General features: G+C 41.6%; 1 protein-coding gene across 2 annotated transcripts in view; it reads left to right on the top strand.

Moving 5' to 3' along the window:
• SPSB4 (splA/ryanodine receptor domain and SOCS box containing 4) overlaps positions 1–10495 on the top strand; it is a 217599-nt gene extending 207104 nt beyond the window's left edge. For both annotated transcript variants that reach the window (XM_040349058.1, XM_040349059.1), the window contains exon 3: positions 10251–10495. In XM_040349058.1, the coding sequence (XP_040204992.1) occupies positions 10251–10378 (128 nt within the window). In that variant the 3' untranslated portion in view covers positions 10379–10495. The remainder of the gene's footprint in view (positions 1–10250) is intronic.
• Positions 10496–12988: the final 2493 nt, after the last annotated feature.

Genomic DNA, 12988 nt, shown 5'->3' with positions numbered 1-12988 from the left:
TATCTTGAGAAAGGGGCCTGGAGCTGCAGCTCCATCAGCCCCATTGTTAATCCGGCCCTGATTGTATGCATGAAAGTGTTACTAAACCCAGGACCCTGAATTCACTATATCTGGTCTCGTACACAGAACTTGGAAATGCAATAGATTTAGTAAATATAAACTGCTAGAAAGAAACCACTTTTCTCATCATCAGTTAGAGCAGTCTTGTGACTTCTATCAGTGTCTGGTTAAAAGCTTGAAGGAGGAGTTTTCATTCTCCCCTGATTGTCCTATGAGGCTGCAGGACCAATGACCCTCTGTCTGGACAGTGCTGATTGACCATGTGCTGATCGCATGCATTCTCCCAAGGAAGAAAAAAAACTCTCTCAGGATTAAAAAGCCTTTTTACACAATGCAGAGGATTAACCCTTTAGGTTCCACAGTGAGTATAACAAGCATGCTTTAATGCATATACACACTGATTTTACTGTTGTGGGTTTAGTAACACTTGAAGGTAAAAATATCCCCCCCCCCTCTTTTATACTTACCTGAGCCCCATCAAGATTTAGCACTGTGCATGAGAGCTGCAGTTCTCCTGGCTTTGTCATATGTCCCTCCTCCCTGGACAGGTCAATAGCAGTGCCATTGGCTCTTGCTCCTGTCAATCAACTCCAGTGATGGGGCTGAGTCTTACTGTCTGTGTCAATGGAGACAGCAGTGGGTTTCAAGAGCGAGCCCGCATGAGTGCCCTCATGGGAATCGGCTTCCTATTGAGGGGAACCAGCGAGAGAGGAGGAGCCAAGAGCATCAGCGGGAGGGACCTGAGAAGGGGAGGAATTATATTGCTCAGAGAAGATAAGTATAGACATGTTTGTTATAAAAAAAAAAAAATGGTAATAATAATCTTTACAAACACTTTAAAGAGGAAGTATCAGCGGGAGGGACCTGAGAAGGGGAGGAATTATATTGCTCAGAGAAGATAAGTATAGACATAAAAATGGTAATAATAATCTTTACAAACACTTTGCTAGTATGCTATGCAAACCCATGCATAGCATACTAGCTGATTATGTATTACTTACCTCAGAACGAAGCCCCCGCAGCGGTCCACGTCTCCCCCTCCGGCCACCGACATGTTGTCCCGGAGTGACTTACGGGTATCACCGCTCCGGCGCTGTGATTGGCCGGAGCAGCGAATTATGTCACTCCACGCATGTGCACAAAAAACGGCATAAGCTGGGCATAAGAACATCGAATCCACATTAATATTCATGCTACCAAATGTAGTGTGTGCTGTAAATTGCATCAGCATTGCTCAAGTTTGATTTTGCTGGAGGCTGCCATTTTGTTAAAGCCCAGAGCAGTCACTTTCTTAGGCTAGGTTCACACTTGTGAGGATGGTTGGGCACCTGTCCCCGCAGACTCAACCACCCACATAGAAAAAAAGCACTACCACTCAGGAGATGCATGGGGCTACCATAAAACCTAATGGCACCCCCATGCACTGGGAACCTCACTGCACTTAGGTAGGGTTTAGGAGCATTCAGCATTTTTTTGTGCTGGAAAAGCGCCAAGACGCTGAAGCTCAAAAACTAGTGCGCATGGACACATATTAACACTATTTAGCTTTTAGGAGCTAAAAAAATGCTAATAGCTTCTAGGAGCTTAAAAAATGCTAATGTGAATGAAGACTTCTTATATTTTATTAGATTTCTTTTATTCACTTAGCTTTATTACTGCCACTAGGAGACTGACAAGCCACTAAGTGATAGTATATTTTATGTGACAAGTCCTCTTTATCAGATTTCAGGTGTCTATTACACCTCTGATATATCCTCCGCATTTTCCAAATGAATCCAGTGAGGACCATATTTGATTTGTTTACATCCATAGCCACCATCGGGCAGCCAGTTTCACAAAGAGTGGGAAGACCAAGGAATGGATATTGGGACAGGGTTTCACACATCACAGAGAAAATTACAGCCTCCAAACCCAGCCCCCCTCCCCCACCTTGTCTCCACTTTCAGGGTGCAGTACCGCTGTCGAATGCAGCCCATGCAAGCAAATAGGCACACCCCGCAACCACATTGGTGAAGTGGTATTTACAGGGTTAATACAGGCAGTGAGGCAGCAACATATCACCTCCTCACTGCCTGTCAAACACCTCTGAAATACAATTCACTGCATAGTCCTTTTCAGAGGTGCAGCAATGACAGCTGCACATCTAAACAAAGCCTTGTTTTCCTCCCTTTGTTCTGATAAATACACAGTTGAAAGGGTTTTGTTATATCTGTTCAGTATGTGCTCTCTTTGTATACTGGGGCTGATTTCATAAAAGACTTGAGAATCTTCACGCAATAAATGGTGTAAACCATGTTTAAAGCAAATTCCTGTTCGCTTTGAATACCTAATCATGTGCAGATGAAATAAGCAAACAGAAATGAGCTTTTCACATAATTGGACAATTCACACAATTTATTGTGTGAAGACTCTCACCTCCTTTAGTAAATCAGCATGTTTGACATCAATACTATTCTATATATATATTGTGTGCCATTTGTTAATATTTCAGACTTTTGTAATGCTGCGTACACACGGTTGGAATTTCCGACAAGAAAAGTTTGATGTGAGCTTTTGGTCGGAAATTCCGACCGTGAGTAGGCTCCATCAGACTTTTTCTGTCGGAAATTCCGACAACAAAAATTTGAGAGCTGGTTCTCAATTTTTCCGACAAGAAAAGTTCTTGTCGGAAATTCCGATCGTCTGTATGCAATTCCGATGCACAAAAAACCACGCATGCTCGGAATCAAGTCGACGCATGCTCAGAAGCATTGAACTTAATTTTTCTCGGCTTCTCTTAGTGTTGTACGTCAACGAGTTCTTGACGGTCGGAATTTTGTGTGACCGTGTGTATGCAACACAAGTTTGAGCCAAAATTCAGTCGGAAAAAAATCAACGGTTTTCTTGTTGGAATTTCCGATCGCGTGTACGTACTATGTGGCATTAGAGGAAAGAGCATGCCCCTAAATCAAGAAGAAATACCTCCTGTGGTGCAGACATCACTAGCTGGAAACCAGTGTTTTAGACAATACAGAAAGTCAGATGATTAGGACCTTGTGCCATCACTATGACATATAGGCAACATATAGGCTTCCTTCTGCTGTATTTTATGTTCTCTGCATCCAAGTCCTGCCATAATGGGTTTGATAAAGCAATTCTTGAAGTACAGAATCCCATTTGGCCAGCAGAGGGAGCTACAATGGAAATCCAGTAGCAGTCGCCAATCCTGTTAGAACTGGGAAGCCGCTGGAAGGGGGGGGGGGGGGGTTCAGAAGCGTTAAACAGGAAATTGCCTTGCGGCTAGGCCTGTAGTGTCTTAAACAGGGCTTCTTTGAAGAAACAAGGTGGAATTAAGTGTGTTTAGTAGGATCACTGCTGGCACAGATGGTAATGACTCATTTTACAGTTTAATAAATGCTTAGTGAAGATGAAAGAAATCCTACTATAAGAAAGAAGAAAAACAGATGAAGGAAGATCTAAGGACTTTGTACTAGTTGCATTGATCAAAGTCTCCCAGTGCAGCTCAACAGAGGTCTGCTCTCTAGTTAGTAAATATTTCCTCTGGACTAAAGTTTCAGCTAGTATGGTAGAATGTAGTATGTGGACTATATCTGGGGTCGTGTTGGGGCCAGTATGGCTGTTCCATGCAAATATAGCATGAAAAATGGACAATACCTTATAAATAAATTCTGTTAACACAACATTAGAAGTGTGCATTTCTGTGATTTGTTGTTGGTCACAAGATGATCAGGAATGGTTCCTTAAAAGAGAAGCATGGGAATTAACAAAAAAAAAAATAATCATTCATACTCCCATAGGTGGATGCAGCACCAGTCTGATGTTGCATCTCTCCTCGCTGCATCTAAGACCAAGAACTGAGTGATCAAAGACCTCTGATCGGTCGGTTCTCGGTCTTCAGTGAGCTCTTTGTTCTGCCCATCCAGCGCTCACTAGAGCACTGGGCTATGCAGGGAACGGTAGCAGCTGGCTCAGAGAGGCTGAGCCAGCTTCTGGTTGAGATCACTCCAGAGCCATGGATCGGCTGAGTGACATCAGCCGACAGTGGACTTTAGTCAGCGTCCTAACAACTGATAATTTCATGGATTGATAAGGAGCATGCTGGGTATCTGCACAGCATCCTTGCTGGCACCGCCCCTCTCCATCAGCACAGCGGTCACGTTAGCTAAGAAAGGGTGAGAAACTGATGGAGAAAAGATCCATAGGAATACTAGTCAGTACCAGAGAGCAAAGGTATATTTACGTTGTAAAAATTAGTCACCTCTAATGTTGGATGTCCTACGTATGTGGATGCTGCTGTTTTGTGCAAAACAATTAGTTTAGTCTTTTACATTTTAGAATGCCGTAACTTGTGATTGTGCAGAATTGTAAAGGCTGCCTTGAATGGAAAAAAACGATATAGACAATGATATAGACAATGGGCTAACAGCTGCTGCAAAACATAGGGCTTCCACAGTTTCCATGGGCTGGGACAAAAATGAGCAAGTCTAGGGCTGAAGCTCCACACCATGATATTAGAGTCCAAATACAAGTTTATTTCAATATAAAAGCAGATAAAACAAAGCACCCTTCATCAGAGCTAATCCAGCACCCCCCCCCCCCCACCTCTGGCCACATGCAGTATCGCATGCCATAGAAGTCAATGCAGAACAAATTATTTTCGTTTCCATTGACTTCTATGGGGAAACTCGCTTTGATATGCGAATGCTTTGGATTATGAACAGATTATGCTCGTAATCCAAAATTCCACTGTATATGTGAACCCTCCCCTTGTAAAACAATCCATTCAGTTATTATAATTAAATGCAGGGCTTTTTTTCAGGGGGAACTTGGGGGAACTCAGTTCCACCACCTTTGGCTCAGACCCTTTGGTGCCTGCTCACCACAATCACTTGTAAATACAGAAGTCTGGTTTCTTTGTTTACAAGTGACAGCTTTGTAACCCCCTGAACTCTGCACACTGTATGTAATGCAATTCTGATATTTAATGCCCCTTTATGACCCTCTTACTGTTTGTGAAATCTGAACAGGTCGTGGTTGAGTTCCTGCACCTATTTTCTGAGAAAAAAAGCTCTGATTAAATGAAAGGCAAAATATGTGTGTGTACATATACAAAATATTATAAATAATTACATATCCTCGGATCTCAGCTGCAAGGGGTCAGAGAGCTAGGGCAAGAGAAACAGCAATGCACTGGTCTTCCTAGTGGATGTCTGTGCCTGAGGGGGGGGACATGTTAGCCATCTGATCATTGGAGGAGAGCAGGCTCCCAGCAAGTTAAAATCAATGTGAGGTACAGTCAGTATCTGCCTGCATTTTCAGTGTAGTGCCCCTTTACTTGTATTCTTCTTCCAGCAGGTCCGCCACACAGGAGAATACCCAAACATGGACCAGCAAAGCTATGGTTGCCCAATCTTTTTTCCAGTAGGCCTAATATAAGGAGGGGTCATTTGAGTTTTTGTTCTTGTATGTGGACTGACTTATGAAGCAGGAAAAAATGTGTCTTCCATTATACAATGGAAACTGCCAATGTTCTGAGTAATCAGTGCTGTCAGGATGACGTGGCATAGGCTGGGCACAGGCACGCCCATGTGAAGTTGTTAGGTTATGAACAGTATATAAGCGTTTCCTCCAAGTAGCCTAAAGAGTGATTTGGTTGTATTCAATTATTTGAACAGCTCCTTCTGGTAACACAGTAGTCTGTCTTTTAGTAAGGCCAGAGCTCCCCTTTAAGTATGCGAAAGAAAATAATGGCGATCATTGATTGCTGGTGATTGCTGACAGTTAGGCAGTCAGCTCTCAGGAATTTTCATAGGAGTTGTTCTCACAGCCGAGCTGGTGCAGCAATCCCTGGAAAATGTTTGAACTCTACACAGTGTGTTACTGTACAAATGTTCATGACTAGTATTTTCATAGCCTATGAGGAAACCTATGGTTTCCTGTTGAAAGCAGAAATTCCACACCGCACTGCAGTGTCTGCGGCGTGCTCAGCCTAGAGGTGCACATTCCAAATCCCTTAATGCACTCTGCCACACTAGCTTGGCAATGCCTTTCAAACCGTTATATGAGATTTGAAGATTTGACCTTAACATGGTATGCTGTGCTGGCTCGCCTCCCATTTAAACATGCAAGGATATATAAAATAAAAATAGGCAGGGGTGATATGCTATAGCAGACAAGCTCAATTTATATTTTGCTTGAAGAGAGGAATAAGGATAAACGTTCAGTATTCAATACAATCATTGCTAGCATTGCAGATATTCATGTAGTATTACACATCAATAAAACATAACACTGAACTTTAGGCATATAGCTAAATTCACAGATGAAATACATATAGGAGAGCTATTGTAGCTGCCAAATGATTTGTATTTGTCCATCCAGTCCAGAGATTTATACAGCTCAAAGCCTAGTACACACGATCGGATATCTGATGGAATCTAATCCGATGGATTTTTTCGGCGGATATCCGTTGAAGCTGACTTTCATCAGTCTTACCTACGCACCATCAGTCAAAAATCTGACCGTGCCAAAACACGGTGATGTAAAATACTACAACGTGCTGAGAAAAATGAAGTTTAATGCTTCCAAGCATGCGTCGACTTGATTCTGAGCATGCATGGATTTTTGACCGATGGACTTCCACACAGACGATCATTTTTTTCTATCGTTTTTTTATCTATAGGAAAAATTTAAAACATGTTCTATTTTTTTTCACTGATGGGAAACAAACCGATGGGGCCCACACACGATTGGTTTGTCCGATGAAAACAGTCTGTTTTCATCGGACAAACCGATCGTGTGTACAGGGCTTTAAAGATAATCACATGCAGTGCCACAAAATCCGAGTGCAACAATTAATCACAAAGTGCAACAATAAGTTACATATCTATATAAAGCGCAAAAATCAACATAAATATCAATACACTAATCCTAAAGTGCAGTATAATATCACAACAAAAATAAAGTATTTATGGATGTAGAACCCTGATATTAGGCAGGGTTGCTAACAAATTCAGTTATGCTAGGTGGTAACTAGCCTGGCTAATTGGTAGTTGTATCCACTGACTTTTTACCCTAAGACTGAATCCGGTGCATTTCTCTCTTCTGTCAATAGGTGTCACTGCTGCCTTTGGCATTAGAATGACAAGACCACAGTAAGTTCAGGTTATGAATAGACATCTCTTCCAGCCAGAGTAGCTACTTTGCATGCTGGGGTCGTCTATTTAAGGGGAATGAGTCATCACTGATCAGTGTTCTTTTAGCCCCAGGCTGAGGCCTGGGGGACTATGTGAAACAGCAGCTAAAGGTTAGGCCCAAAGCCTGGGGCCTAGCCATGTGTGTAGAGGTTCAGCACAGGGGAGCCTGATCATTGCAGAGGTTCAGCCAGACAAGGAACCTAGTGTTGTCAGAGGGGAAAGAGAAGCAGTTGCCACATGGGATGACCACTCCTGTTACCAGAGGCAAGTACGAACCAGAGGTCAAAGATAAAGGGGACACAGTTGCCAGTAAGGGACAACTACTCCTGTTATCAGAGGCCAGGTTTGTGAAGTCTGAAGAAGTATCAGAGCAGCCTTTTTTTACTAGCCGGGGACGGTGAACAAGTTGGGAAAGCTTCAGCATTCAAGTCAGGGACCCAGCAGGTGAGCATGGGTGACACTTGAAGAGGATTTAGTGGGCTAGCAGAGACCCAAGCCAGGGACCCAGCAGGATAGTGTGGGTGACGCTTGGAGTGTACAGCGGGTTAGGTGTGGAAGGGCTCAGGGGATCCAGCGGGCAGATGGGATCTGAAGGTCTGGTGAGAAGACTGGGAGCTCAGTGAGAAAGTCTACAGTAAGAGTCTGTGAGATGTGAGTGAACATCTGCAACCGGGGACACTGTGAGTTAAGTGTGTGGATCTGCATTGAAGTTAGAACGTTCAGTTGCCATAGTAGACAGCAGTTCTACAAATACAGTGCTGCAACCAGCTTAAAGGCCCTCAACCTGTATAGCAGTCTGCCTATTTTGTCTCTGAGACTGCCAGTTGCTATTGCATCTGCATTCAAAAAGTGACTGGTGCCCAGTTATTCCATCTTGCATTACACCCACTATGCCTAGTAACCCACTCTACAAAAAAGAATGTAAGCTCTCCCTGACTCTGGAGGTCACCATTAGGCCTCTAGGGGTCAGGGCCATTGCTACATGTACAAAAGTGTTGATAAAGTGCAAAAAAGTCCTCCACCAGTCCAGTCTAGTCCCAGTGTAAAGAAGCATATCTTTATGCTTCAATATGATTTTTGTATATCAACCTTTCTGCTAGCAGCCACGTTTATCACAGTGCGGACCTTATATTAGATATTTGATTTATACAGCTTTGCTGGACAGCCCCTTGCGGCTTCACTGCCCGGTTCCCTACTGCGCATGCTACCCGATATATTGTGTGGGTAATGCATGTGTGCTGGGAGACCTTTACTGAGAAAGAATGAGTTGCTAGTCTTCCACCAGTTGTTTAATAGACAGCCTAGCCCAGCATATTGTTGAAATAGAGAGTCATGGATGCATAATGTAATAAACTGGATCACAAACTTAATTGTAACCTGCTAAATATAAAGGACAGATGCCACCATTGCTTCCCTTTGATGTGTTTAATTGTAGGCATTTTTCTTTTATTATAGGTATAGAGATGTGTGTGATGGTCTTTGCATTTGTGATTATAGCATTTGCTTTGACAGACTGTGTATAATTCTAATTTAGTTTAGATTTGTTTTGAGTATTGTAATATGCACTATACAGCAGGTATACTCTTATATTTGGTACTCTAGTTACTCTGCTTTCTGATTCATAACACATGCAATAATTTTACTTGATTATGAAAAGAGAAAACAACTGTAAATGTACAGCTACCTTAATTCTGTGTACATTGAAAGGATATTTGTTGCTATAAAGCCCATGCCCCCTAAGTGCCAGATCACACTACAGCGACATGAAAGTCGGCACGACTTTGCGAGACAACTTCAAGTCCCTCCGGGACAGGCAACTTTGCCAGTGGCCAATCAAACAATAATCGACTCTGTGGGAGGGAGGGGTTTGCCTGAAAAAAACGATTTTCTCTTCCTGTAAAGTTGCTTCAGTTAAGACGGTGATCTGACTTTGGAGGCAACTTCCATTGAAATCAATGGGTACTAGTCACCTAGAAGTCGCCTTAAAGTAGTACAGGAACCTTTTCTGAAGTCGGAGCGACTTCAGTAGTGTGTATCAAGACAGCTCTCATTCTCTTTAATGTAATTTCTCATGTCGCGCGACTTGGGGCGACACATATCGGATCCCAAGTCGCGGTCACTTTAATGCAATAATCTCCCTGTTAATTTAGCAGGAACTGAGGTTTTTGAGCTGCAGATCTCACTGATGGTACTCCTAGGTTCCATGAAGCTATGCTTAGACATGGCAATAATTCTATGTGCATGTGTATCATTTATAATGGTAGGGTCAAATAATATGCTTCTTATTCCTGAGGTTATGTGCACATTTTATGTTAATTAGTGCCAATACTTTATTCTACTGGTAGTGTCCAAAGTTGTTCAGGAAATCAAATTTTGTCCTTAAAGTGGAACAATAGGCAAAACCTTTTTTTTTTTCATTTTGGATAAAGCTGATTTTTTTTTCACCACCTGTGTTCCATTTTGGGGATTTCCCTTCACTTCCTGTCCCATTTCCAAACAGGAAGTAAGAGGAAATCCCTGCAAATTATAGGAATCCCTTGAGAACCCTCAGCTCACCAGAACTAGTGCCCCATTGTAAGATTTTCCATCTATTACTTTTCTGGGGACAGCCCAAAATTTGGGATTTTCTTTCACTTTCAATGATAATGGTAAACAGGACAGGGTGAATCTTCCTAACAGTGGCACAGACAGCAATAAACATAACAGGTGTTTTAATCCTTTTCCACTCGGAAACTAAACAAAGTTTTGCCTTTAGTTATACTTTATTATAACTCGTTTAGAACGCTAGTAGAGCGTTCGTATGACATCATTAAATATGGGTCAATAATCTAATAATCTCAGTATTGAAGTGTGGCACCACCTAGTTCTGAATTGGACATTGGAAACGAATTATTCTTTTAATAATTTTTTATTTGTTATAATTAAGTGTGATTTTGGAGCTATACAGAAAGTAGTTATCCTGTGATACTAATCGACATGTTCTTTATTTTTCAGCGGAACCGCTGCCTTTGATGGATTTATGCAGAAGATCGGTTCGGTTTGCTATTGGCAGAGAGCGTTTGCACCAAATTGAGTCTTTACCGTTGCCTCAGTCATTAAAGAACTATTTACAATACCAGTGACAGCACCCTCTTGTAGCCTCAACAGGACAACAACAAAGAAGAAAATAAAAAGAAGATATAATGCAACTCAGCAGATATTGTTTACATGGGGACAAAATTCCTTTTCAATGGTTACTTAACACATTATTTAATAATTTTTAATATATATATATATATATATATATATATATATATATATATATATATATATTTATTTGTGTTGATTTTTTGGGGGATGCAGTGCCACGGGGCATAAATGAAGCTACTGGAAAACTATTGTGTGATGCTCCATCCAGTACTATCTCTGTCATCAAGAGGATCCCTGGTTATCAATTTGATGTTCACCTTTCTGTATAGAATATATGGAATAATATCAGATGGAGTAAATGAGATCATTTCCACCAATAAAATGCACACATATTCTTGCTTATAACAGAGAACATCCTTAGCAGATGAAAAAGGAAATCAGTATAGCAGTTGTTTCCGGCAGCAAAGAGAATGTCAATACTTGAATGCAGCCATCTGACTAACCAGTAAACCAGTATGGATGTCTCTTTTGTCACCATTACATGGAAAAAAGGGACATCCATCTGAAATGATTACTCTTATGCACAAAACGGAAGGATAGAAAAAAAGGTGGTGCTGCTTACGACAATAGACTTGATTTCATCTTTCATTGTTATATATGGTAGGTTAGAAATTCTAATCTAGAATATGACCTGGTGGTTATGGGCAATGTTTCTACTTATTTGCAGTAATTGCTTACTTGCATAATTAAAAGTTGCCTTTCAATGCCCATGCCTTAGTACAATATTTAGGGATACCAATTTGCATACCATACATACCATGTGATGTCATAATGCACATGCCCATCTCATAATGGATATCACACAGGCCCCACAGGATAAAGGAACCTTACCATTTCCCTATATTTTGTCACTTAACGTACAACTAAAGGCTGCTGTATGGCAGTCTAGACACTACAGATAAAACTGGGAGGTACTATCAATTTATAAAGCAGTAACCAGTACTCGGTGTGGCCTGGTGCCGATTGACAAGCTACAGGCTTGTAAATCAGCAGTGACAATGCTGATAGACACACCCCCTGCAACCTTTTTTCATCTTACTTTAGTGCAAGCAGGCTCAGCCTATATGAGTGTGTAAAAGCTGCTCTAAATTCAGGAGCAGTGCCGCATCATTGCCCCACTATCGTAGGAAGCTGCATTAGGTGGACTTCACTAGCAGGCTAAAGGTATTTGTGGTATTTTCCAGGGAGATTAAGAGAAAACTGATTAAAAGAGAAGTACAGCCAAAGCTCGTTTAGCTATACTTCTCCTGTGGATTACACAAGTGCAGTTCGTTCTTCACTCCTCTGACCTGTTTTCAGAAGACAGTGGGCTGAAGCCTGCTGTCGGCTGACATCACAGAGCGGGAAAGATCGCATAAATATGGTCGGGATCCGCCCACATGCCTGGACCGGCACCCGGCTCAGCCTCTCAGTAAACCACTGAGAGCCCGATCTGGCCACTCCTGCCCCTCCACAGCCCAGCACTCCAGTGAGGATGGGGGGGGGAGCAGACAGCGGTGACTGACAGTCACCAACTCTCTGAGAACCGAGCAATCGGCAGTGATTCTCAGCCTTAGAGCCAGCAGCGGGCAGATGCAGCATTGGACTGACCGATACTGCATCCACTTAGGTTAGTGTGATTCTAAAAAAAAAAAAAAAAAAAATGTAAATTCCCATACTTTTCTTTTAAAGCTGCATTCACACCAGTGATTTAGGCATGTGCGAATTGCATCAGAAGGAATTTTCTGATTTATGCTGCTGCTGTAAGCAGCTAGGTGTGGCTACCGACCCCATTCAGTATATGACAGGTCACCAGCAATTTGCATTGGCCTAAATCATCTGGGTGAAGGCACCCAAAGTGCTGCAGTACTTATTTATTATTAGGACACCCAAGCCCCTTGAAAAGGAATCACTTTGTTTCTTCAAACAGCAATTGTGGTCTGAGGCCTGTCCATACCAATAGAGTCCACCTCTGTGGATGATACTGATTTAGAACACTATGGAGATGTTATTTATTACTTCATATTCTATACTTGAAGCCCTTGTAAAATGTTCAAGAAAAACAAGTATACTCTGTTCCACAATAAACCTATGCTGGGTGTTGTATGTACAGTATGGTGAAATAGGTGGTTGAAAGGGAATACAAAAAGAAGAATGCCAACGACAAAAAAAAAAGCTTAAATAAAACTCAAAACTTTAACTAATGAATGTCTACACTACTTGTGGACAAATCTGTGCTAGGCTTATGCCTAGTTTTCTCATTTAGTTAAGCCTTCATTATAAATTATGATTGTGGAATAAAAAATAAATAGAGCTAATATAATTGTGATAAGCATTTTAATGGCATGTCTTTTTAAGACATCATGGTTTGGAACATTTCAGACTCAGTCAATCTGTAGGTACTCAATCAACAATGGCCATCAATACGTTCCATTATGAGATGTATGAATATGTTTCTTGTACAGTTAGATATACTGAAGATTGTTACAAGAACATGTCTGAGCAAGCATAACTTGGATGTCATTACCAGACTTTCAGTTATCCATTGGAAAAAGCTATCATGA

The sequence above is a fragment of the Rana temporaria genome, chromosome 4 (genome assembly GCF_905171775.1).
Source record: "Rana temporaria chromosome 4, aRanTem1.1, whole genome shotgun sequence".
Classification (NCBI taxonomy): Eukaryota; Metazoa; Chordata; class Amphibia; order Anura; family Ranidae; genus Rana; species Rana temporaria.
This window is presented reverse-complemented; position numbering and strand designations above follow the sequence as displayed.